The sequence below is a fragment of the Necator americanus genome, chromosome X, assembly GCF_031761385.1.
Source record: "Necator americanus strain Aroian chromosome X, whole genome shotgun sequence".
NCBI classification, from domain to species: Eukaryota; Metazoa; Nematoda; class Chromadorea; order Rhabditida; family Ancylostomatidae; genus Necator; species Necator americanus.
In genome coordinates this window covers 10,347,460-10,374,803 of record NC_087376.1, presented here as the reverse complement: position 1 = coordinate 10,374,803, position 27,344 = coordinate 10,347,460, and the positions used below count along the sequence as shown (strand labels likewise).

General features: G+C 42.1%; 5 protein-coding genes across 6 annotated transcripts; 2 read left to right on the top strand and 3 right to left on the bottom strand.

The window, feature by feature from the left end:
• Positions 1 to 113: 113 nt before the first annotated feature.
• Positions 114 to 13,085, bottom strand: RB195_022181 (uncharacterized protein; the record flags this gene model as incomplete). Its single annotated transcript, XM_013453755.2, has 12 exons — positions 114 to 316; positions 1,097 to 1,235; positions 1,380 to 1,531; positions 1,746 to 1,863; positions 1,961 to 2,083; positions 4,413 to 4,546; positions 4,956 to 5,029; positions 9,395 to 9,495; positions 9,553 to 9,633; positions 12,689 to 12,808; positions 12,873 to 12,939; positions 13,000 to 13,085. The coding sequence occupies 12 exons, from the start codon at positions 13,083 to 13,085 to the stop codon at positions 114 to 116; spliced, it is 1,398 nt and encodes a 465-aa protein (XP_013309209.2).
• A 4,501-nt stretch (positions 13,086 to 17,586) lies between these two features.
• Positions 17,587 to 19,696, top strand: RB195_022180 (uncharacterized protein; the record flags this gene model as incomplete). The annotated part of the gene is made up of 2 exons (XM_064209216.1): positions 17,587 to 17,679; positions 19,544 to 19,696. 2 exons carry the CDS (start codon positions 17,587 to 17,589, stop codon positions 19,694 to 19,696), a joined length of 246 nt encoding a protein of 81 aa, XP_064065097.1.
• A 4,384-nt stretch (positions 19,697 to 24,080) lies between these two features.
• Positions 24,081 to 24,916, top strand: RB195_022179 (uncharacterized protein; the record flags this gene model as incomplete). Of its 2 annotated transcripts, XM_064209214.1 has the most annotated exons (3): positions 24,081 to 24,229; positions 24,571 to 24,669; positions 24,817 to 24,916. In XM_064209214.1, 3 exons carry the CDS (start codon positions 24,081 to 24,083, stop codon positions 24,914 to 24,916), a joined length of 348 nt encoding a protein of 115 aa, XP_064065095.1. The 2 variants fall into 2 exon arrangements, with proteins under 2 accessions (XP_064065095.1, XP_064065096.1); XM_064209215.1 differs by lacking the exon at positions 24,817 to 24,916 and having other exon boundaries at positions 24,579 to 24,735.
• A 1,023-nt stretch (positions 24,917 to 25,939) lies between these two features.
• Positions 25,940 to 26,848, bottom strand: RB195_022178 (uncharacterized protein; the record flags this gene model as incomplete). Its single annotated transcript, XM_064209213.1, has 1 exon — positions 25,940 to 26,848. The coding sequence occupies one exon, from the start codon at positions 26,846 to 26,848 to the stop codon at positions 25,940 to 25,942; it is 909 nt and encodes a 302-aa protein (XP_064065094.1).
• Positions 25,940 to 27,047, bottom strand: RB195_022177 (uncharacterized protein; the record flags this gene model as incomplete). The annotated part of the gene is made up of 2 exons (XM_064209212.1): positions 25,940 to 26,832; positions 26,924 to 27,047. The coding sequence occupies 2 exons, from the start codon at positions 27,045 to 27,047 to the stop codon at positions 25,940 to 25,942; spliced, it is 1,017 nt and encodes a 338-aa protein (XP_064065093.1).
• Between the last annotated feature and the right edge of the window lie 297 nt (positions 27,048 to 27,344).

The window sequence follows — 27,344 nt, the reverse complement described above, 5'->3', positions numbered from 1 at the left end:
GTTACAGGTAAAATATCACATCTTTGTTCTGAACTGATAAAGGGGTAGACGCATAATAAACGGAAGTAAAATAATTATGATGCAAAGGTCACAGCGATGCAACAACAACTCCGTCAAAATGGACTGCCAAATGGATTGGATTCTTGAGCTGATTGGGAAGGTTGTCCTTGTACTCCTACCCTAGGTCCAACAAGAGGAATGGGTGGAATAGAAGCAGTTTGTGCAGCACGCATCTCGTTCAGCGTTGGTGATTTCCTTTGTTGGGCAGCAAATGGATTAGCCGAAGAAGACGAGTTGCCAAGAAATGGATTCGCACCTAAAATCCACACAGTTGCACCGTGTTTCCAGACTATACACTATTTCATAAAATTTGATTCTGTCTTCTATATGGATAGTTAGTGATATGACGAGAATATACCAAAAAGAGAAGGCAAATATTGCATCAGATCAATTGAAAGTCAGTTAAAATATAGAAAAAAGACTTAATTCAAGGTAGTCATGCAATAACCTTTAATCTATATCTACGCTAATTTAGAAGAAAAAAAAACGTTATTCATTTTAAACATGAGTCAGTAAGAAAGAAACGACGACGACAGAAAAGTATTATGTCCGAAAGCAGTGCCCCCATTACTGGTTAAATACAAGAGATCGTTGTAAATTTTTATGTCACACCTTTTCTTACTGACTGTTTAAATTGCATGCCAGCTGTGACTGGTAGAACTGTTCTCATGATGCTGGAATTAACTGGTCAGGAGGATAGCTCATGAGATATCAACTACACGAGAATGGTTCAATCTCGGATGCATCTTCGTGCTTTAGAAATGAGAAGCATCTAGGTTTGAATTAGTACGTGAAAGCCATGTTATCAAGTAGTTAGTTCCACTTAAAAAGACAAGGCGAGAAGACTGCTAGCGAAACGAATATACGCTGACAATGGCAGAATGAATTCCTACTAGTAGACAGAATATTCTAAAAGAAATAGAAGTTGGTTGATGCCACACGTAATCGTGAGTCAAGACAACAAGATGTTACAAGAAAACACTGATTTGGAAAGATGCCTGCACGATTTAGAATCAAAACTCAAAAATAAACCCACAGCTTGAATTATTAGAGGAGGATACACCAAGAAGATTGTCCAAATTAACAAGGCTGCTGTTCTCGCCCAAGAAATTTTCTGGAGTTTTTCGAGGTCCACTGATGACAGAACCATTCGTCATTGCTGAAGAATGAGAGACCTAAAGAGCATTTGACTAATCCAGGACAATGGAATAGTATATTTCGAATATACTAACGTTAAAATTCGATAAAAGTCAAATCAACTATTCCTTAACATAATGTAATTACATGACATAGTTCTAAAAAGACTTGGAAGTTTCAACCTCAACATTTGGTGTCGGGTCTAGTTGTTGTTCCCACGTTGAGAAAGGATCAATAGCAGAGGACTGCTTCAGAATAGAAACGGGAGCATTAGTTGTTGCAAGCAGAGGTTTCCCGGTGGAAGGTAGCCATGGATCGTGATTCATTACTTGGCCTAGAAATTGTAACATTGAACTGGTTTCTTAGGCTTAAAAGAAGGCGAACTCGCTAAGATGTTAGGAATGATTTTTGATAGGCCCAACTCAGAAAGAAAATGAAAGCATTTAGTATTTCCGGAGTAAATATTGACCTGTCCTTGTTTTTCTTTCCCAAAGGTGTTTTTTTTAACAAAGCGATGAGATACAAGCCCACAAGATGAAGGAACTCACCAATTGAATATAAGTTAGAAGATGTAGATCGGGGCGGAGAAGCTGATGCCCAGGGGTCAACAAGACCAGTGTTTGCCCATGCGGCGGTGGATGACGTAGGCTGCTCGCTTGCCACGACCTAAATGAAATTAAAACTCAGAACAACTGGCAGAAGTTAGAGCTCTTTCCCTATGTAAAATTTTAGCAAAACAACGACAAATGTTATATAAGATTACCTCTCCAACTCCAAGTGAAAGCAAATCATCTAATGCACTTTGTGTCAACTGACCACTGTTTACAGTCTTGGGTTCCATTTTAGCCATCCGTTCAGCCTCACGCTGAGACTCTTCTAAGGCGAGCTGTTAAGATTGAATATATAATCAATTCTAGGAAATTCTAGAGGGTTGAATAATAAAAGAAATGAAATACATAGATGTAAAAGGCAGAAACTATCCTATTTTTTTTCTAGAAACTATTCAGAGCAGTACGCAACCTCAAGAAAGGACTTGATTTTGTTGTGTACAGTAATAGCATCAAGCCTGCGACTGCTAATGATGCCACTAGACTGCCCTGTCTGCCTACGCTGCGCATCCCTTTATTCCTACACTTCTCTTTCAGTTCCAAGCATAATTACGAAAATCGAGGTTTAAACTGGGTGTGGAAGGTAAAGTCGTAAGGTATCGACAAGCATGTCTGAATCAGCTGGTAACTGCTGCGGGATAGCTTCAGATTCATTTTATCGACGATAGATTGGAAATTTTCTGCAGGCAAATGGGAACTCCAGCATTCCACTATACCGAGGTTTTTCGAGCGTCTACCGCGTTTCCGTTGCGGTACGCTAACTTGACTTACCAGCAGCAACGCTGCAAGCGAGCGAAAATAAGGCGAAAGAATGTATAGGGTGATGTTCCCATCACTTTAATTCCAACAATCCAATGCTCACGTGCGCTCTTCAGGCCGCCCGCAGGGTTCAGAGCGGCACAGGCGCGCGGTTTTGATGGTTATTGACTGTTCACAACAGTGCGCTCAACAACCGCTAAAACCGCAGAGCCGCCAAACCGCGCGCCCGCGCGGCTCTGAACTCTGCGGGCACCCTTACAGTGCCAGTCTTCACTATGAGGAGGAGGGGTCACAGCAAGTGAGCGCAAATGAACAAGACTATGAAAGTATGAAATCAACTTTGTGCTCGCTGCCTTTGCATATAATTTAAATTGACAATCTATAAAGCATTGCAAAATTTTTGCGCATTAGTAACGACAAAGAAAAATAAAAACTAATTCGACTACCTAGGTCATTGAAAGTAACCTAATAACATCCTCATAAGAGTTATTTTTTTTTTAATTGATCCACGCCTCAGTAGAAGCAGCCGTGGTCGTGGATAGAGTCACCCGAAAGAAATGTTTTCTGTTTTTTTTTTTTCAGCGACTGATGTTATCAGCTTCCAATCAGCAATGGTTCTTTTGCCGCGCCATCTCAACTGGACAGCCGCAAGCGTACATAGCGCTCCTTCACGAAGTGAACATCGACGAAGAATACGATTGGTTGGTTGGTCAGATATTCTCATTAGGCGCAAAAATGCCGAGGTTTTGAAAGTTACTAGGACGCAGCAGTATCCAGAAGTCCATAGCTGATACTTCGCCGTGGACAAACACGAACTAAAGGTAACCGAGCCCATATACCTTTACACAAAAGAACTCCAGCAGGGAAGGATCAATAGTAATGAATGAAGCTGCTGAGGTGGAAGAGAGCAAAACGAGAGAAGTGTTGTAGAACTTTTGAAAGTGGTATAGGAGTATAGACGCCGCTATGTCTCACTTCCTTCAGGTTAGAGATCGTGGACTCAGAAAAGACAAAAGTAGTTATGGAACTCTTGGACAACCAAGGCGTCCACGCTCACTAAATATAGGCCCATCTTGAGCTATTTATCAACTTCACGACCAAAACTTCGTAATTCTACAGTAAAACAGTCACGGATACAGAGAGATGGGTGCAAGAGAATAATGCTATTTCGCTCAAAATGTTCAGCGCAACTCCGGTAAATGCAGTGCGAAGACTGGATTATGATACCAAGAAGGTGGAAACAAACGACCGGTAGTTATACCGTCTTTGCTGGTGACCCGCCCACCGAATTCGACGAAAAAAGGATGTGGAAGGATCTGCGTATATGTGAAAAATAAGGTTTCAAAAAGAGGTAGGTTTCTGATGCTCCATTTGCACTCGACGAGATGGAGTCGGTAAACGATCATAGAGAACAACCTTGTAGCACCTGATGAACCTGGTCAGGAAGAAATGAAAAGTTATGAGAGCATATAAAAACACCGATGCTTTAAAGGAGAGCAAAAACATCTAGTTCCTTGCACACGTCTCCGACACCACCGTTAACCATGCTTTAGAGTTCTGGACGCTTCGCAGCAGGAGAACGGAGCAGTCAGCACAATCGCAGACGACATCGAGAGATCAAAGCTAGCAGAATCCTGTTTTATGTAATCGAAAACGTTGATCTAAACCGGATTTCGGTTATATTCATCCTTTATTTTTAAATTTCGTATGGTCTTCTTTACCCTTGCTCTTACTTTTGGGATCACGTCTTCCGATTTGCTAATAAAATGAATCAGTTACGAAACCACATCCTCTTCACAATGATATATGCTACTCTAATTAGCATGGAAAATGAATTAATCTAACTACCTGGAGACGGACTTCGTCGCTCCTCATCATTTCATCAATTTTTTCATGCTCTTCCTTAGACAGAGCGATTGCAATTTGTAGTTGCATTTCTTCTTCACCAATTGAGGACGGGCGAGCATCTTCAATTTCGGGATCTTGAAAGGTTTTTAGTAGTCAAGAATCTGTGGGGAATCATAGTAAATGCATCTAATCGAACGTGAAAAACCAAAGTCAATGCATGTATCTATTCCTATGAAGAAATTACATAGCAATTAATGTAACCGATGAGGATTTCTTGGATGCCCTTGAAAAGCATATATCCACATAATAAAGTGGGTATTAAAGTATGAGTTTGGTAACGGTCTTAAGATGACAGGATGTTGTAGTGTTGGTTATCACGATTACATGCCTTAATCACAAGTAGAATTTGAAGAGCACTTCAAATCCATTATAACTACGTAGGAATCTAATTTTCTTTTTCCAGTAGGATTTCCATGGACTAGATTAGAAGACTCTAGGAACTCAATAAAATCTCAGAATGAACTCAACTATCTACCAACTCACCTAAAGGATTGCCTGTCTCAGAGCGCTGAATCCTTCGTTCTGATCCAACACCCAAAGCGCTGTTTTCCCGAAACCTAAAATGAAATAATATGAAAGAAGGCGACTTTGCCGAAGAAGACAGGCCCGCTTCCGAAAGCAAGAGATTTTAACAAAGAATGCTTCAAACAAAAAAAAAACCGCAAAATAATTAGTAGTGTACATCCCACTTTTGTACCTCCTATCGTTGCCTTCGATTATTCCCACACTATTTTTCATCGTCTTTATTCCAAGTTCATCGTTTGTTTGCTTCTAAGGTTTTTCGCGGCTCTTGCATGTATGGCACAAATATCACCAGTAGTTTCGTCGTTTTTAACAACTTTATTAAATTGAAAAAGCAAATGCTTCGGTTTCTCTTACTTGACACTTCATATTACGTATCTGAATAACAAGAACCACCACGAGTGAAAAAAATTAAAACAGTGGTGAGTTGTAGAGCGCAGAATTCTTCATTAATTGGTATACAACTTTTTGCCAATACTTCTAATTTCCACATGTATTTTAAAGTCCGGGGCGGGTTTAGGCAGTCGGTAAGAGGTTCTGCTGTCTACTCGATCGATTGGAGGTTCGAATCTATCCTAGTGCTCACCAAGCCGTTCACCCCTCCGGGGTTTATAAATTGGTACCAGATTATCTGTGAGGATGAAACCTCTGACTTGACACATCGGCTGACCCCCGAAAGTCATTGTATAAATCAACACGCGCTCCAAAACCTCAACGATTACGAATTGGAGTGAACGTCGTGGCGCATCCCAAGCGGATTGATTAACACCAGAAACTTTATATCTTTTTGAACTTTATTTTCAAGTCCAAAAGCCCCGAGCTACTCCTTGATCTATTCCTTGCAGCACTAGCTTGGCAACAGTCTAGACGTGTAGATGGTAGTAATCCGCAGCGAAGTATCGTACGTGATCCCGTCGCGCTATAGTAGTCAGTAATTATTCGGCAAGCAGCACCGTCTTGTGCTCTCTATGGTTAAATTTCAAACTACGAGGGCACCTTAGAATCACAAAGGTACAAAATTTCGCTTCATCTGATGTTTCGTTCACTCTGGGACGTGACGTGTGTGCGGTTGTTTGTTTAATGGAGTCTTCGTGGTAATAAACACTGAGCTTCAATGTTCCTTCTTCAAAGCAGTTTAGTCCAGCCTTTTCTTTTGCCATTGTTTTCTGCACATTCATTTCTTTTCTAGCGATTTTTCATTCAATTCAAACTTTCTTTCGTTTTCTTGTATGTTTGAGTGGTTTTGCTTTTCATAAATAATGCATATTTCAAGATTTCTCATTCGTTCGTCCTACTTTTCCCATCCAATCAAATCAATAAGTCAATTATTCGTGTGTTCAGCCCTGTCACGAAACACAAATGGAGCTTCTCAGCACATCACTTCGACTAGGCACCAAACATGTTTACAAAAGTGAACGCAGATTCATTTAACAAGCAAAAATCACCAGCGCAGTCTGTATAAAGAACTAATTGTAAGATCTAATCGAAAAACAAAATATAAACCCATGAGCGTCATCGACTTCTGCTCATTAGCACCACCAGCAGATGAATCCGAATTGAGCGTATTTAATGAAGAGGTGGTTAAAGTGATCCGCAACGAGATGTCCAATTACAGGTTCGCTGTCGGATGAAAATGGAAATCGTCTCAACAGGCTGACATTTGTCACGCGCCTCTTCCGTAGCCATTCTCTTCTCAAAAAGAAAGATGATAGTAGGTTGATACGGGAGTCGTCCAGCAAGGTAGCACCATCGTTTGGACAGTGGTTCTGATCACAATCTCCTTCTAGCAAAAATACGACTCAACCGTAAAACGGCAAAGGACATCTGTTATCACAAGCAAAAGAAGTTGTATACGACTATCGAAGAATCGCGGTGTAATTGGCACATCAAGAATAACGTAAACTACGACCTGATCCTCACAGGATTACGAACTTGTGCCGGAAGTGCTTAAGAGGCGCGAACGAGAAATCTGAATCGAATTTTGAAGGCCACCGAGGCAATGTTTGGAAAAAATGGCTCTGAGACTTGATCTAAATGTATCACACACGGAGCGGTAGGTGCCAAGCATCAGCTGCAGAAAAGCGTTGCACGACAATATTTCGAAATTCAGGCAAAACAAAATTCTGAAAGCAGCGCAAAGAAAAACAAGTCTAAAGAAGTGTCGCTTAGTATTTAATAGAAACTTAGCGAATGTAATATTCCACTAACTTTCTTGCTGATCGAAGACGGGATTCTCCTTTCCTTGCCGTGAGATCAACAGTTGAAGCCCTATGTCAAGCTCGAAAATCCTCGCTGTTGAAGCTCCACCCAGGATTTTCCTTTTGAAAGTACGAGGAGTTGTGATCAAGAGCATGAAACCTGGCACAGCCCCCGATCCTGATTTTATATGACCAAACTTTCTTCAGGCAGGAGACCATCCTCTTTAGGTAATACCAGTGGAAGACATCGGGAACTGTTCGTATCAATAATAAAGGTAACCAGGAGAACCTTGGATCCGCAGCCCGACACACTCCCTGAGCGTTTTGTAGAAAGTGTTCGTGAAAATCATTTTCATGCGCATATGAGGGACGCTGGATGGAGCTCAATCTAAAGAACAACCTGGGTTCCGTCAGGATATCAGCTGCATGGACCACACCCAGACAGTATCAAAGATCATAGAGGTTTGCCAGAAATAGTACCCATTTCTCGTCATAATCTTCGTCGACTCTAATAAAACCATCAGAAGCGCAGCAGCGGTCACAATAATATCAGTGCTGGAGAAACAGAAAGTGAACGAGTCGCATGTGCAGGTGTTAGCTGCTACGAACCATCCGCCACAACGGTACAGCTATTCCACGGCCTTATCATACACATTGAAAAGTGGTGATAAAGGAGAGAGAATCAGGCGTTTATCAATCTGTCTGGGATTCGTCCCCGCATTCACTACAATTCAGTATCGTATGATGTTTACGAACGCGTGTCTAGCCTATACAATGACTTGTGGTGGCTAGCCGATGTAACAAGTCAGTGCTTTTATCCTCCCAAACAACTCTGGTACTAACTTATCGACTCCGCAGGAGAGAGAATCAGGCGTTTATCAATCTGCCTGGGATGCACCCCCGCATACACTACAATTCAGTATCGTTTGATGTTTACGAACGCGTGCCTAGCCTTGCTTGGCACTAGGGCGGTTTGGAACCATCGATCGTTCAGTCACAACGGAACCTCTTACCTACTGCGCTACACCCTCCCTTGACAAGGTGATAGTGCACATGTTGCCAAAGCTGTTCATGGCTTCATCGCATCGATAACGAAATCACTTGTGTGAAAAAAGAAAGGTATACATGTTGATGGAAGATTCTTCTAAAACCTTTGTTCCGTGTATATCGTTCTTTTTGACGAGAAATACCAGTGATGCAGAGACGATGCTCAAGGAACTAAAGAAAGCAGGAAAGAGAAAACGACTGCGAATAAAGAGAAAAGCAAAGTACATAAATGATATCTGCTCCGACAATGAGTGAATACAAGTTGAAGGAAGTTGGAGAAGGGCAAGAGCAGCGAGTACAGCATTCGCACCGGTCAAGGAAGCTATGAACTAGCTGACGAACCAAGAATTTTGAGCCATCTGTTCGACTCGAGTTCTTCTAACGCTCTGCTACGCAGCGGAAATGAAGACAGAAACCGCTGCCATGTCTAATTAGTTGCTTACTAAGAGATACAGCTTAAGAGATGTCTGAAGCTTAACCGACGCATACAACGACGAAATACAGCTTCATGGCTCTTGAACAGTACAGACTTCACCGTATCCGTATCTCGGTTGTCCATGAACATGGAGAATGACTCGAAGGACTAAGCAGAGACTAACTGGGCAGAAACGCGCCGTAAGTTAAGCTACAGACCTGCTGGTAGGTCAAAATCATCACGTTCGTCTGCTCCATGAAACTGTTGTCCCGGCGCTCTTTTACGAAGCGGGGAGGTGGGTTGTCACTGCGGCTAATTCTTATAAGTTACTATGGGATAGCTGAAACTTTTTTGCAGCTTAAACGACGCTCGTAGCACCTAACCAGGCTTCGCAGCTCTTACTTGAAAGGAATGTCTTGTCCCGCGGACTAACAGATCAAAAGATGCTAAGTCCCTTCGAAGGAGTTCGCCAACGACATAGGTTGTGTATGTAGTACGGATTGATCAGCTGACAATGAACACCTTTTCAAGTCAGTCACGAAACCTCCGAACGTCATGAATGACTACTGGGAGAAAAAAGAACGACTAAAGACGATTTTGGATCCCGCAGGATGAGGGCAGGTCAGCTAAGTAACTGAGTAATTCAAAGTCCTGATAGGCACCGTTCACGATAACAATTCTTTGTATATATGAAAAAGAAGTGAGTCTCAACGCATTGTTAAACAGAAGTCGAAACTAACTTTGTTCTAGTCAACATGAAACGTGTTCGTTCGTTCTTCAGACGCTCTTCATCAGTCAACAACGCTGTTATTTGTTTTGCTTTCTCGCGAATATTTAATCCCTATAAAAGTGTTTACAGCAAGTTTTCATAAATATGAGGAATATAGTAGAAGCAAACCTGATCTCGATTATCCTCAATATGTTGAAAATCTTTAAGCGTCTCAATGGTAAATATATTCTCACGACACTGTTGTGAAACCTAAGATTAAAAGTCACAAGCATAAGGACTAACGCTGCAAAATGTGAAAAAAACACGAAACATCTTAAAACAATACAAAAGAGAATTGGACTGTTCTATGGACTCTATAGAGTTGTGTTTTGCCCGTACGGTGGCAGAATTAGGACCACCTATAGAGCGAAAAATTTGAACACTTCATTCATTAACAATTGTGTTCAGTTCTTTAAATCTCTCACTTATAATTTTGCCTCCGCTAGAAGAAAAGCAAACCTTGTTTGACAAAAAAAAATGACATAAACGTAAATAAACCTTTTTGCGTGCTCCCACCCCTTGTTTTTGGTAGCTGAACACTGCACCATTTGGACCACTGGATAGTGTCACTATTTAAAATGGACGCTTCGAAGAGCGAGATGTGAGCAAATGACCCTAGCCACGATACAAATGTGCAAGCCTCTAAGGCATGAGCTCTCTTCCACAGCTCCACATGAAATTGAGAAATTTGCTCCAACCTCATACTTCTGTTTCAAACCAGCCAGTCATTGAAGTTGTACTATTCGGCTCTAAGAAAATGTGAATGTGTGAGCAACACATTTTCTTATACATTCTTGTCCAATTTTGGCAAAGATGAAACCATTACACCACCACAACAAGTATAATTATAAACTGATAGGATGTTTCAGAAAAAAGGTAAACAGTTAACAGCAAGTTATTCGGAGAACATACTTCATGCACTGAATGGAAAACCAATTCTAGAAGAAATAAACCCTAAATAATTTCTCACATCCTCACATGTTCCAGCGCCCAAAGAGAATTCAACTTGCCATTAGGAAAAACAGTTGCTTCTTCGCAAAGTTTCTTCCGAAGATTTTAGACTCAAAATTTCGCTGGTAGATCAGTGTCAATCTCGGTCGGTCATAGAGCTAGTTCCACTAAAAATGATACAGAAATCGACGCTCAGGAAATTAATATGACTCTCATCTTGTGAAAAGAGAACTAATGCTCACGAATCTCTGCATGATCTCATCCAGAGCTTTGTTTATGGTTGTTAACAAGGTGATGAAGATATTCTGTGCAATTTCTGTAGTTCTTCGGCCATGTGTTGTATATTTTAGTTGCCCAGGCTTTTAACATTTTTACTGGTTAAAGTTTTGCAAGTAGTCAACTCCCAAGCCTGAAATGGGGGTGACACAACATTTAACGCATCAAATCAATTTGGCCCACAACTAAAAAACAAAACTCTAGAGGCTATTTTCGACAATTGACTTAGCCATTATACCATGTAATTATCTACCTTCATTGTTCTCTGCAATTTATTTCAGGATTGGTATGAGTCCTGAAACGCATTGCAGAGAACAATGGATGTATGAAAAGGTTCATATGAGTTTGCATAAACTCTTATAAATAAATAAAAAAATAATCTGTTTCATCGACGATAGAAAAGAGTCTGCTCTTATCAGTTCAACACTGCTTTGGCTTACGTCCCAAAGGCTCCCATAACGTTCGCTCGGAACTGGGTTGTGGAATGGAGTACTTCATTACGAAAACTTATGTTACAGGAGCATGCAGCAGAACAAGGTGCTTTGAAACACTCCTCTTTTTTTGCGGGAGCAACTTCAAATGACAACTTCAACTGAGAGTCTTGTTATGCCAGCGTATTCCCCAAAACTTTATGCAGAACGGCAACTCCTCTTCCTTTGAATTCTCTAAGGTAGAATTGACAGTATGTATTTAAGAAAAGCAAAATCTTAATCAAAAACGTACTAATCATGTTGTGCTGGAAGACAACACCAAGCTACTGAAAATCCTCCTGTTAACGCAACGGAACTGTCTTTCAAATACCAAAAAGGAAAAACCTTGGAAGTCACTGTACAGCGTTATGCAAGTGTAAGCGAAATTCACCTTCTTAGAATTCTTCGAAATTCAAGAGGAAAGGGCGCAAAAGATGATGATAAACACATGAAACAATGATTTTGTTTGGAGATGAGACCTGATTTCTATGGATTTGAAGGGAACCAGTTAGATTTCTGGAATCTACTTTCTGAAAACCATATCGATTCCTAGCGAAGAGAAAAAACAAAACCTACAGTTATTTTGGGCACCGCTGCTAGTCTAATACATCGCGATAACACTACTTTTGATCCCCTAATTGCAACAACTGATTAGAGATTTGTCCTTTACTTGAAACCTGCCCAGAAAAGCCACTATTTAATTACTTATATCTCTTATACTTAGGATACCATCTTTTCTCGGAAAAGTTGGCATCTGCAGGAGTTGACGGAAAAAATAGCTCCTCAACGAAATAAAAGAAAGAAGGGTCCCAGAGACTTTCGAGCTCCGTTGCACCGCAGCATACAAAGCACCCGAGCATATCCCGAGGCTATGTTATAGCCGGATAATGTTTCGTGAAAACAATTGGTCCTGAGCAGTAGGGCTCTTTCCTGTTGAACTACTGTGCTACTCCGATAAAGAATCAATGCTCTTCACGCAAAAAGTAGCTAATGGCAGCTCAGTTCTAATGCAGCACACTTCTCCAAAGTTTTGTTACGAGAAAATGAGAGAAATGAAAAGCTTTAGTGCGTCCTTCCAAGTCTCTGTCCTTGCAACTTGGGTGGCCTTCGGATGAGTTTCATTATTAATTAAGAGCTGCAAATCTGTATCAACAATCATTCGTGACAGAAGTTAAAGCTCAAAATCAGCACTCTCTCACAAGAGTGAAAGGAATGGTATAGATTGAAAAAATGAAAAAGAAAAGGAAATGAATGACTTACAACAAACTTCTTCCCGAAAAAAGAAACAACTTAAGACTATTCTTGCATTTTCTTCGAAAGAAATCAGTATAAAGGTGAAAATCGAAGGTTCTAGCAACGAATTCAACCAATCAAGTTACAGCCAAACTCCAATGATACGATTCGAGAAGACACCGAAAACTTCCAAGAAATAAAACTAAGGCGGGTAGTAAATCACTTAAAACTCTGTTTACTTCAAACTACACAAACAGAGAAGACTTATAAAGAAAAAGGCATTGCAATGAGATTCCAACCCAAACTTCATTTGATTGATCAAAAGGATACATTACCTTGTCGTTCCCACATTTAATCAAGAAGTCGAGTAACACCAGACTTTTGTACACGTGACGCCAATTCTTGCCTGAATCGTTCAACCTTTTCCAGATAATTGACATAACTTCAGTGAACGCCTAAAAGAGAAGCTACAACTGTACAAGAAAATTCGGTGGTGAGATAACTCAGTATCGTACTAACCATTGGATTATTGGTGAGGTCGGAAATCTCAGACATCAAGGCTGTGGAGGGTCCCCATGGATCATTGCTTAAACGATAGTTAGTACAAAATTTCACATAACTGGAACAGCGATCAGTTAGCACATACCATGTGGCTTCCCTAACTTTTACTTGTGCATCAGAAAAGTTATAGGCGACATTTTTTACCTGCCGCCTAATAGTAGAAATCGACATCGGCGCCTGCAACGGTTCCGTGCAAAAAAAATGGCAGCGAACAAAATTATATCAGTTACGAGAACGAGACTGAGATGCTGACAAATGTCATGATTATTCGTTTACAAGCCACAAGCAGAAAAAGAACACAAATGAATATCCGTGCAATATGTTCTATATGGAATCTAATCTAGATGAAAAATAAGAGAAAACAACTGGAACACAACAAAGGGCAACGCAACTTATTTACTCGATGATTCAGTACGTGGTAACATAGATAGCAAAGTGCCAGACTAGTTAGAACGGACCTAAAGGTACAACGTTCAGTGAAGTTAAAGTCTTCCGCTAGAAAGTGTAATGCAAACCAAATAGGACGCAGAACACACAAGGAAGACAGTGTAAGTATCGATCGGAAATTGCTGCGACTACTGCCTTTAAGGGAGTACATACTATACTTCTAGAGTCCAGAATTAATTTACTAAACTAACTTTAATTAACTTTCAAACAAAAAAGACGAGATGACTCGACCAAATCATAAAACAACTTTACTAGAAGGATACATGAACTCAAACATGGAGGAACGAAACTTTTAATGTGCGAAAGTGACCAGCACTGGTGAAGCAAACGCGAAAATGTCGCACTTCTAGAAGTGAAAAAGGATGGCACAGAGAACCATCCGCTGAGTCAGTGAGCGATGACATCATTAAGACGGCTGCGTGCAGACCAGACATCTAGTTGAATTAAATATTTCTATTATTTCGGAACTTCCACTGTCAATTTCACACGCACATGTTTCTGTAATAATGAGCAAAAATCAACCACTTTTCCATGTGTGAGCTTCTGCCTGACCTTTCGAAGTGTGGTCATCCACAGTTCGCATTTTACTGAAATTGAAATAAAGTCGGGTCAATACGACATGAAGCACGGTGCTTTTGTGTACGCGCTTGAAACGGCGAGTGGAGGCAGCAGTTGGAACCGAGCTGATACCGTCGCAAACTGGAGCGATGGCTGGTATCAGCAAGGGTTTTACCACGCTCCCAGCCGCTACGCTCCACCGCACCGCCTCGTGAGAAGCCGCGTACGCAATAGCACAGTGCTTCATGTCGATTTGGCCGTACTATAATTGAGAAACATCTATAGCAGCGGGAAAAGAAATGGACAAGAGAAGCAATCTAACACTAACTGTAACTAATAAAACAACTTCTTTTATTTTGCTATGCGCTGTTAACGGTTGCATACAAAATCAAGTGCATTTTGTTCCGTTTTGTTGCTTTTTACTATATGTGATCCTTCCACGACTGCACACATATAAAAGGTCGTTCATTTCTGACCAGTCCGCATATATATATATATATATATATATATATATATATATACATGTATATATATATCCTCCCTCCGGGGTCGATAAATTGGTACCAGACTTGTCTGGGAGGATAAAAACACTGACTTGACACATCGGCTAGCCACCGCAAGTCATTGCATAGGCCAGATACACGTTCGTAAACCTCAAACGATTCTGAATTGAAGTGAACGTGGGACGCATCCCAAGCGGATTGATCGACGCCAGAAACTTTATCCTTTATCCTTATATATATATATATATATATGTATATATATATATATATATATATATATATATATATATATATATATATATATATATATATATATATATATAGCCAGCAAGGGCTTCACCACACTCCTAGCCGCTACGCTCCACCGAAGCGCCCCGAGAGAAGCCGCGTACGCGATTGCGTACGTGCTTCATGTCGTTGTGTCCCTACTCTCTCTCTCTCTCTCTATATATATATATATATATACGTATATATACGTATATATACGTACATATACGTATGTATATAGTATTATATATATACGTATATATATACGTATATATATATATATATATATATTTATGTATATATTTATTATATATATATATATATATATATATATATGTATATATATATATATATATATATATATATATATATGTATGGCATATATATGCCAGTCTGGATGTCCAGCTAAAGCCGGACATCAGACTTTTTTTGGTGTCCCCTTTGCTCACCTTCACTGATCAATGAAAATTAATAGTATTGGCATTTCCTGCAAAATTAGAATTGTGCTTTTCTAACAACGCCTTCTTCTTTCTTTTTTTTATAGATTTATCTGAAAGTTTCCATAGTTTTCATTCCATTCGCGTCATTTCTATATTTGGAGAACAACGAAACTTCAGTTTCAAACATTCCTTCAGTTCCAATATAATATCGACACAATTTGAAAGGATTAGCCTAAGCATGGGTTTTCTTCACGTTTTCCCCCATCAGTTATCACGGAATGATGTTTTGACATAAAATGACTTGAACAACATCGTCATACTGAAAAGGACACACAGACACACACACACACACACACACACACACACACACACACACACACACACACACACACACACACACACACACACACACACACACACACACACACACACACACACACACACACACACACACACACACACACACACACACACACACACACACACACACACACACACACACACACACACACACACACACACACACACACACACACACACACACACACACACACACACACACACACACACACACACACACACACACACACACACACACACACACACACACACACACACGAGAGAGAGAGCTATAAAATGGGGTGTGGCAACAACTTGCACAACCCAAGGATGAAGTTGTTCACCGTACTCATTTACGGACAAGGAGAGAAAATTGTGTCATTCGTATAGTCGTTATACTGACTGTGAATGTGGGTTCAAGAACCCATCTTTCTTCTCATGAACATCGTCTTTTCTAGGTTCAGCAGAAGATCAACCTTGTCACACGTGTTGTCGAATTCGGTCAGCATTTGCTTTCCTGGGTTTTGGTTGGTGTTATGAGAACGATGTCAAGGGAACGAAAATAGACTTCTTCACTTCACTTCACTTCTTCATCTCACCAAATATTCACTTCGTGGAAGTGAATATTTGGTGAGATGGTATCATACTGGCCGCACATAAAAGTAGGATTGCTATCTGCTCCTGGTGGCTGTGCTTGAACTAAGTACAATCAGGCAGGCATCTGAGTGTACGCTTTGAGAACGTATGAGCTGTATAATTGCACAGTTATATGACGCAAGACTCCCATATACTGCGAAAAAGGTGTTGTCTTCCAAACAAATCGCCAAAGCTCATAACTTGGAAAGTCAAGTGTCCCAAGGGACAATGGAATCTCTGACAACTTCGTTTCGTCCCGAACTGCCGAGCACTGTCGAGTGAACTTAGACAAACTGTCCTGTCTAGAACTCTACTATGTTTCTTTGAGCACTTCAGGAACAGCGGGTCAGAGACCGGCCCTTCATCAGTATCGGAGACCACACTATCTACTGCTGCGAAGCTGATAAAAAGTAGATATGCGTTATAGCTGTGAATAATCACTGCAACAATCTGGTATAGGAATCTGTTCCAGCGCTGTCTAGATGCGTGTTTGTACAACTGCGGGATCGCAGAGTGCGTAAACTTTGGATCGTAAGTGCCCATACTACGGAAATCGCTGAAAACAGCGGTAGGGACAACAATAAGACAACATCAATGTTAATTCTATCATAAACTCAATGCATGGGTTTCTAAAATACAAAGGAAGTAGGTGGTCATTGTCGGAATCGACGCGAATGCGAAGATGGGACGTGATCAACAATCCGATGTGCTAGGAAAATGGTATTATCTGGCGGAGCACAGGTCGAGCAACGCTAACCGTCGGGTCAACTTATGTAAACAGACAGACCTCATCTTCGCTTACACATTCTAGAGGAATCATCGACATCATCAGGTTAGGTGGCAGGCGTTAACCCCTTTGATACCTGAACAACAGCGAAAGGGAGGTGTCAAACTTCAGTTTAAGTACTTCCTAACTAGGAACGTTTCCCAGTCGGGAGTTCAAAAAAATTATCTGCCAGAGTAAAATACTGATTGGATCCATCAGTTGATCCCACCTTATTGTATAGGCCGCATATGCATTAATAGACTTCAGGGAAATTTGAATTGAAGTCAAGCGTGTCGATGCGCCCCAGAAGGATAGGTCGACACTAAACGCTTTATTTTTTATCGAAAAGAGAAGTAATGCCTCTTTTACTGCATGCTCTTCTTGTCTGAAAAGATCTCCAGTGGAATTGGAATTGAGAGGGAGCAGCGGATGTAACACAGCTGCATAAGATTAATGTAGTCACTTGAGTCTTCTTTTACAGCAAATCCTCCAAATTTCGTGTATTTTTCAAAACTTTTTTCCAACTGATGAAAACTCTGACGACGGCGTGTGGTACTCTCTCCCTGTTTCTGGAAAGGAGAATCTAGTGGTAGAATGGCATTAAGTGAAATGTGACTGGCGAGTTCGGTTCTTATGCATGTGTTTGGTTTCAAATGGTTGTTCGTCGATTTGCAGAACGGCATCAGTAATATTTCCATTTGTTTTGATCGTACGCAATGGTTGCACTTCTTCTCTTCTTCATATTGTCTTCGGACTCGAAAATTATCATATCATTCTTTGGAGGACTTTGTGAAGAGGTCGGACCATCGGTTAGACGGTCTTCCTGCAATGCGTTTGATGTCGCTTGGTATCCAGTCGCTTGCAGCTCTGACCCAACGATTGAATTTCTCAACGATTGAATTTCTTTCATCGGAACGCATCAAAAGTCCGGCCCACATAATTTCCCCTTCCGTGGGCATACAATGCGGTAGCGTCTCTGATCTTCAATCGATGACGTGGAGCGGAACGAAGATGGTATAACTACTAGCCGTCAACTTTCACTTATCCCATCCAGTTCTGGCATCGCGTTCTCGAAAGTGGTAGTTTAAATGTTCCTAATTTATGACAACTTAGAAGCAGCACATCACGAAATTGATGATGTTAAAGTCTTTGTACAATAGTATAGAGTTCGGGTTCCACATTACGAGTACGAACGTGGCCAAGTTCCATATAATCGTTCTAAACAGCAGCGCGGGAAACGGTTCTAGTTAGTACAAGGTGCGTTGCTACGCGCCGCTTCCACAAGCAAGCGGTCGACAATCAATGAAGTCTTCCCAGCAACCTATTCAAGAAAAATCAGTGAATAGGCTGCTGAGGCGACCATCCATAGTCGTAATAAGGATAAAAGGATAAAGTCACTGGCGTATCAATCCACTTGGGATGCGCCAACGCGTTCTACTGGAATTCATAATCGTTGAGGTTTTGGAACGCGTGTTAGCCTATACAATGACTTGCGGGGGCCAGCCAATGATCAAGTCAGTGTTTTTATCCTCCCAGACAAGTCTGGTACCAATTTATCGACCCCGGAGGGATGAAAGGCTTGGTTTGCACTAAGGCGGTTTCGAACCCTCGACCGTGTGGCTACAACGGACCTCTAACGGACTGCGCCACACCCGCCCCTATAGTTGTAATCTACAATCCGAACTCCATATTGTATCGCATAGGGCCCAACATAGTCAATTTCGTGATATGCTGCTTTTAATGAAGAGGAACGAAGTAAAAAGCCGGGTATTGATTGTTCAATCTGAGAAAAACAAAAAAGGTCAAAACCACAAAATGATGTACATGGCCCAAAATACCCCTTAGGAAATACGCTCCGAAATCTCCGGAATAAGAAAAAAAATTGAGTACTATACCCTTCACTTCTACTAGCTAAGGTTTTCCTTAAGAAATTCGCTTTTCCAACGAAAACAGCAATTACTATCTACTACAGACTAGAAGAAGAGGAAAGTTACACATGAATTGTTCTGCTGTGTTAAATTATGTCAAACCTACATATGCTTACACATTTCTTTTCCATTTTTCCCTTTCCTCGATCTTAAGACAGGAACTGGATCCTTAAAAGACGTCGCTCACATGAGAAAAAATAAAAGAAAAAAGCATAAAATAAAAGGAAAATCTCGAAAACCATTTTTCTGAACGTTTCTGTATGCCCAACGTCTGCTAGTTAACGAAAGAGGAACGAGTGTTTTCTGTGATTTCACTTCACAGAATCGAAACACTCGCCATTAAAAAGTAGACTACAGCATTAGGTCCTCCAATGTGAATGGTTCAACGTAGATACATATCTATGTAGATAAGTTCCAATAGCTCACTTCACTGCCATGTACCAGTATTTGGCATATTCTGAATAACCTCAAGTGGTGGAGTTGACTGGTATAAGAGAGAAATTCATTCAGTATACGTTTGCGAAATTTCCCCAGCTTAGAGGGTTTTTGTGGGAAGTCCTTTCCACAAAAACCGATTCATGCACCACAATTAGATATCGCTCTAGGTATTTGAAAATCCTTGGAAGTGAAGGGTATAGTACTCAATTTTTTTTTCTTATTCCGGAAATTTCGGAGCGTATTCCCTAAGGGGTATTTTGGGCCATGTACATCATTTTGTGGTTTTGACCTTTTTTGTTTTTCTCAGATTGAACAATCAATACCCGGCTTTTTACTTCGTTCCTCTTCATTAAAAGCAGCATATCACGAAATTGACTATGCTGGGCCCTATGTGATACAATATGGAGTTCGGATTGTAGATTACGACTATGGATGGTCGCCTCAGCAGCCTATTCACTGATTTTTCTTGAATAGGTTGCTGGGAAGACTTCATTGATTGTCGACCGCTTGCTTGTGGAAGCGGCGCGTAGCAACGCACCTTGTACTAACTAGGACCGTTTCCCGCGCTGCTGTTCAGAACGATTATATGGAACTTGGCCACGTTCGTACTCGTAATGTGGAACCCGAACTCTATACTATTCCACAAAGACTTTAACATCATCAATTTCATGATGTGCTGCTTTTACGTTGTCATAAATTAGGAACATTTGAACTATTGAGATTAGAACTAATAAATTGACATCTACTCGTTTTCCAGGCGCATGTCTTTTGTGGTATGCAGCATACTGTTTCAGGCTGTTTTCAGTGAGTGTTAGTGTCGTCTGCATGTCCATTTTATTGTTCCCTCCCCCTTCATTGAGAAATATAAAACAGTGTATGTTGTTGATCAGTTTAGCATCTGCCCAGTATTTTTGATTCACTGAACCTGCCATTGCGAATCAAATGTGTTAACAAACGAAAATTAATCGATTAGCTGCCGATTCTCACATGTTCTCACGATTGATAGTCAATAGCCTTTCCTTTGATCGATAGCCTTGGTGTTGATGCGCTTATCAACCTTTGTTCGCTCGTCATTGAGTAGTTCATCAAACCGTTCTCTCCATATTCAATCGTTACCCATCATTACTTTGTCTGAAGTTTCTTCACTGCCTTTGTCATCTTTTCTTTGTTCTCACAGTATGTCTTCCTTATTGGTGGAGAAGTCACCTTATTAACATCATTGTCGTGATTCAAGCTTCATTATTCACCGAGGTCATTCAAATGTGACTTCAAACTTAATAGCGCCAAAGCTACAATAGGGGTGAATGAAGCAGAAATCAAGGAGAAGAGAGGTGGCATTTTTAGTTTTTAATTCTTTACAGAGTTGTTCATGCAACAAAGCTCAGAATTAGGTACAGAGTTGTCCCTATTTTCCTTGTCTGAAGTCACTGATTTCTGTTTGGATATGCTTTCGTCTTTCAGCATGTTCCTGTTAATGAGAAGTAAAAAAGAACTTATAGGATATTAAAACTAAATAGAGTAAAATACAGAGGGTAGAAGAACTGATTTAAATTTAATGTACGGCTAAGGTGAAGATTATATTCACAAGTGATAATAATATATAATATATAATAATAGAGTTTTTGAAGCTAACTGAAGTTGTTCCTTCCAAAAATGCCGTATTTATTGTACGGTACAGCTGCTATTAGTTGCTGTTAATATCTGGACATAGCTCTCTGACTAACTTGAAAAATCCAGTGCGGCATTTTAAAAAGACTATTTTTGGACATCATTCAAATTAAGGCTGCGTTTTCACAGCATGCTACAGGAAATTGAATTTTTTATGCTGTAGAAATAAAGGCTTATTTATGGACTAGAAATCTGTAACGAGACATAAAACTGTTGTCCAACAAATTTTCTTGCTATTCTCCTTGTGAGGCAGCGAATACGAGTCTGATTGCTACCTGCAGGTGGTGGCCCTGCTTTAGCTTAACGCAATCAGGCGTTCGAGGGTACGCACTGGAAAGTACGAGCAACTGCACTGTTATATGACGAATGATTCCAATACATTGCAGAAAGGTGGCGCTGAACTGCCGAATACTATCGAGTGAAATCCAACAAACCGCCATGTCCAGTCTTCTACGATATCAGTATGTACTGTTTGCTGCGGAAAACACGCATTAGAGTTCAGGCAGTCATCAGCTTCAAAAATTACACCATATGCTGCGGCGGTGGAAAGAAAAGTAGGTGGCTGCGCGATAGCTGTGAGGAACGACTATAACGACCTGATGGGGAATACGGCTCAACGTCGCCCAGATGCGCATTTGTACGACTAGAGGATCGCATAGGGTGTAAACCCTGGATCATAAGTGTGCATGCACCTACGGAAACCGATGAGGGCAACGACAAGGACGCCTTTCATAATAAATTCAATGCGTTCAAGTCTAAAATACCCAGTCAGCAGGTGGCCATTGTCGCAATTGATGCAAATGCAAATATGGGACTTGAACAACAATATGTTGTTCTAGGAAAATAGTATTATCCAGCGTTTCGCGCGTCGGATAACGGTGGCCATCTGGTCGACTTATATACAGACGGGCCTCCTCATCGCTTCCACGTTTAAGAGGAATCATCGACGCCATCAGCTCACGTGGCCAGCGTCAACCCTTCTAACGCCTGAAGAGCAGCGTAAGTGGAATATGGGAATTCTCAAACTTCTGCTCGATTACATCCTGACAAAGAATATCCCTTTACCAGACATTTGGAAATCTAGAGCTTTGTGGGACGCCACATTTCATTTAGAACACCGCCCAATTCTTCACAGCTTAACAGTACGGTTTCAGAAAAGGAGTCAGTTAGTTCAACGTCAACCGAATCTTGACTTGGCAGGTCTAAAAGACGAAAATTGCAAAACGAAATTCTGCCAACGTCTATCTATACTTGTTGGAGCACGGACCAGGAAAAGTCCAGCGATGCGGATTCCTTCACAATGCGCATCCAGGATGCTACAAGGGAAACGCTCCCGGTTCTATTGCCGCAGAAGAAGTTTGCCTGTGCATCTGCGAAAACAGAATTCAAGTATGATCCTGTGTGCGCCGCCCGCATACAGGATCATACTTGAATTTTGTTTTCGTGATCTCAGCCAAGAAAAAGCATCTGAGAAAGAAGCAGCGTCGCCAACTGCGTAAAGATCATGAAAGCGAATGGATATCAACAGCGAAGGAGTTTGAAAAGGCGTGGAAGGATAAGAACCCGCAGAAAGCCTATGCATTACTAAAACAATATGGCGGCAAAATGAAGAGGTGTTCTCCATTTCTGAGTACTGACAATGAAGTGGTTGTCGTTGAACATTTCCAATTTGGAGGGCTCATTTCAAGACCTTGCTGAACCGACAAGCATTGTCAGTTCCTGAACTCAAGCGCGTTCATAGGCCGACATATGCGGTTAACGAAGAACCACCTACCGAGTCGGAAAAAAAAATGAAAAATGGAGAAGAGGGGAGAGGACGGAATTAGCTCAGAAATACTGAATTATCTTCCTCTTTTTGGGATTCGTGAGATGACTAAGATCATCCACTCAATACAGATAGACGAAGAAATACCTGACTCGCGGATACACTCTATCATAATCCCCCTTCACGAGAAGTTATCCTTCACGGACATTATTAACTATAAAGAAATCTTTTTGCTGGGTGTTTTGTACAAGGTTTTGGAGCTCATTGTCCTGGTCCCACTTATTGAACATCATGAGGAAATGACGCGCGAAGAGCAAGCTGGCTTTCGTCCTGGCCGATCTACGATTGACCAGGTGTTTATCGTTGGGAGAGTGATCGAAGTCTGGCAGCCACATTCGAAGTCAATACAATTAGCCTTTCTGTTTTTCTGTACTTCAAAGCCGTTTCTGACTCTCCTCATCAAGGCCGTCTTCTCAAAACGCTCCGCGCCGACAACTAACCAAAAAACTTCGTTTCTCTAGTTGTCGACATAAATCAAGAAACAACTGTTGCAGTTCGAACACCCGCCGGATGTACGGCCCCGTTTGAGGTGGAGTAAGACAAGGAGCAGTGACAGTACCCTCCCTGTTCAACTCCGCTACCAATGACATCATGCGAAGAACAGTCGATGAGTGTCCTGCAGGCATCGTCTTAGCATCATCAGGGTGCCCCTGGGCGATCTCGAGTACGCCGAGAAGTTGTTATATTCGCAGAAAGCAGTAAAAATTTCAACATGTTGTCAATCTCGTATCGAAGCTTGCTCTAGTCTATGGACTACGTCTACACAGTGATAAATGAAAGCACATGTGGGTCTCTTCCAGACCTTGAACGGGAATCAGCATTGACTGACAACTTATTGAACTAGTGGATAAGATGTTATACGGACCGTATGCTGAAAACGATGGCTTCTACGAGGCAGTCAGCAAAGATGCGCTAAAAGCAATTCGTGGTTCAACTCATTGACCAAATGCCTCTGGTCGACCTCCCACCACCAACCAGCCAACGAAGCCTAGCTGGGATTCTACCTATCAGCAATTCGCAACATCGTGATATACGAATCGGAGACTTGGGCAGTAGCGTCTACAGTGATGGAAGGGCTTGATTGCACGGAAAGAAAGCTTCTTAGACCACTATCAGGTTACTTTTGCCCGATATTTGCCATAACGAATTTTACTATGGTGTACCGACGGATGACACGTGAAAGAAATCAACATCTTGCACCGCCATTGAAAGTGGCTACAGGAAATCGTCTTCTCTTCTTTGGTCATGCATTAAGGGACCAGACTGCCTTCTTGAACGAGTTCTGAGGAGTTTGTCGGATTCAAGCTGGAAGGGGCCACCTGGAGGAAAGCGGAAGTTCTAGACTGAGGTGATGAAAGAGGATCTGAGGACACTCGGCGTGGATGGGCAGTTCTGGAGAGACGTAAGGTTTCGTTGGATATGGAATAGCGACGAATGGATTGATTCTGTGCCACTCTCGCAGAACATCGAGAAGGTTGAGCAGAGCTATGTTCGAGAACGGTACGTCTTGGCGCAGATGCGGATAGTCGCGTCGGGCTATGGCATCTGCCCGCCGATTAAGTCAAACAAGTCAATTCGTTCTCCACTTATTACTCTTTCTTCTGAAGTTCCATTACTTAAGCTAGTTCTTACACCATTGTAGTATTCTGAGAGAGTGTTCCTCGCTAGTGTTTTGATGGAGACCGTGGGTAGGTTCTTCAGATGTTCAGACTTGATTCTGTCGGGATCGGGTGAAATACGTCTTGTCAAATAAATGATGGCATGTCTGACGTCGGAAAGAAAAACCTCTGGGATGATATATCCATCTTCCTTCAGATTAGTATGTAGTGTTACTTACTTAGATACTTAGATGGCACGTCTTCACTGGACGTGCAGGCCCCAGCATGTCTTCCATTCGTTTCCTTCCCTCGTCATTGTCATCCAAGATGTTCTCAAGTTTCGTGAGTGACGTTGACGAGGTCCTTGAGCCGAATCTAGCTGAGCTTTCAATTGGCCCATTCGCGTAGCGAACACATCACCCCACCTCGTTGATGGTCTCCCTCGAGTGCGTTTAGTATCTCTTGGGATCCACTCCAGCGTTCTTTCAGTTCACCTATCGTCGATCCTTCTCATAATGTCTGCGACCCATTTGTGCTTTGCGTTGGATTTGTATTCTGCTGGGTGACGAAGACGGGGCAAGGCTCGTAAGTCGGAGCTACGAAAACCTGCTAGATGTTGTGTGCACCGGTTAAACTTCAGAAGACATCTCTCAAGGGTTCTGTGGGTAGTGAGTAGTTTCTAGACGTGGCAGCGTTGTCTGCCCACGTAAAGTCTTAATAGTAATAGAGAACGATGTCGTCTGCAGAACGGAGGTTGGAGAGGAATTTTCCATCAACACGTATGTCCCTTTCATCCTGAGATTTCATTATCGACTGCAATGCAGCCGTGAACGACTTCGGGGACATAGTACTACCTTGTCGCACACCGTTTCCAAGGGGTATGGTGAGGGGGCGGTGGAAAAGCTGTATCTTAGGACTTTCTCATAGTCGACAAAGGTTAGAACAAAAGGCAGGCGGTATTTCCGGCAAACTTCTGTGACTCCCGACACAGTCTGGACTTTTCCAAATATCTGAACTCCTGACAGAATCCAGCTTGCTTCCGAGGCCTGGCTTCATCTACCGCCCTAAATATGCCCGTGAGAATATTCTTAGTGAACACTTTGTATAACACGCTCAGCAAGGATATCGTACGATAGTTTCGAAGGTCCCCTCGGTCACTTTTGTTATAGATAAGAATGGTTCGCGAAGTCTTTCACTACTCTGGGATCCTTCCTTTCTGAATTTAGGACGTCATGTGCGCTGCTAAGATTACATGAAGTGGATGGCCACCAGCCCGAAGAAAGTCTGCTGATATAAAGCCGGGTCCGGCGACTGTGCCAGGTTTCATGCTCTTGACAGCGACTCCTACTTAAGAAGGGAGAATCCGTTGTGCTGCAAGCGGAATCTTATACTCGCGGAGATCCCTGCGGCACCTTTAGACTCTTTTTTCTTTGTGCTGGTTCCAGAATCTTGTTCTGCCTGTATTTCGAAAGATCCTCCTGCAATGCTTTTCTGCAGCTGGTGTTTGCTATTAACCGCTCAATGTGGGATGCATTTCGATCGAGCCCCAAACTCCTTCATCTTTCCAACAATTCCCTGGTGGTCTTCGAAATTCGATCCAAGTTTGTCGTGGCTATGAGGCACGTTCAGCGCAAGCTCGCAGTCCTCTGAGTGGCAGCTCGTAGTCCACATTTGGTTCCTCCTCCATGTGCCAATCACCTTGGGACAGGGAGTCCTCGAGTACGCAATCGTCGTAGACGATTTTTTTCCTTCGTTGCCGATAGGGGATGCTCTTTTCTATCGTGTGGCTAGGTCGTATTTTCGCACGACGATGATCAGAACCACAACGAAAGGATGGTAATACGGAGACGTCAAGTAGACACCACCTCCAGTTGGTGAGAATGTGGTCGATCTCCGCACGAGTCACACTAGAGGGCGATTCCCACGTCCACCGACGATGATCTTCCTCCATGAAAAGACAACTCCCATGATAGAGGCGAGCGGAGGAGAACAGCCCGGTGAGACGATTGCCATTATCATTCCAGTCCCCTAGTCCAAATCTTCCGATCTTGTATTCCTCTACTGTAGCCTTTCCTAGTCTTGCGTTGATGTCCCTAACAACGAATTTGTAGAAAGACCTCTCGTTGTGGCTCACTTCCTCCAGCTCCTCGTAAAACGTGTCCAATTCGGATTCATCAACTGCTGATGTTGGTGAGTAGCAGTTGATGATGCTGATGGGTTTTTGGCGCAGAGGGCGGAGACGAAGAATGGCCAGACGAAGCGACAGGATCTCGTGAATATCGACAAGATGGACGACAGATGGGTGAAAACCAACACCGCCTACATTTCGCGACGGAACCTTTTCTCCACAAATGACGAATGTACCGTCATTCATCTGTCGTACGTCGCTCCTTCTGCACTTGGTCTCCTGCAGAGCAATCATGTGAAATTTGATACGCTTTGCAAGAAGGAAGGACATGCAGGTCAGCGTCTGTGGACACTGTTCTCGCGATGTAAGTACACCGTCTGAGACAGTCTCCATGGAGAGTCGTGCGTGTGTCGCCTTGGTCCAGAATCTAAGACGTCCTGATCAACTTGAGATTCGATCGCCTCTCACCGGTCGCCATACCGTCCGACGTCTGAGACGTCAGGGCCCAGTCTGCAGAGTACTGAGGCAGTGAATATGCTGAAGTGGCAAAAAGACTTTTCTCCAAACTAAGCAGCCCTGCCGCAGCGAGCATAGCGTTCACTACAGGTCGTCGCCCAACCCATATGGATTAGGGAGCCACCTTGCGACATTTTGCTAAGACGGTGATGAATCTTAGCAGTGGTTTACTTTTGGCTAGGCTTCTGATTCCAAAATGTCGAACTCCTTTTCGGCTTGGGAGACCCTGGCGGAGGACGAACCTCAGCTGTGCATTGCAGTGCAACGTCCAGAGTCACCTCCACGCCACTACGAGGCGGTAAACTGTTGTGAAGGAGTGTAGTATTAGTAGTAAATAAATGGGAATGAGCAGTGCTTAGAAGTACCAACCGCT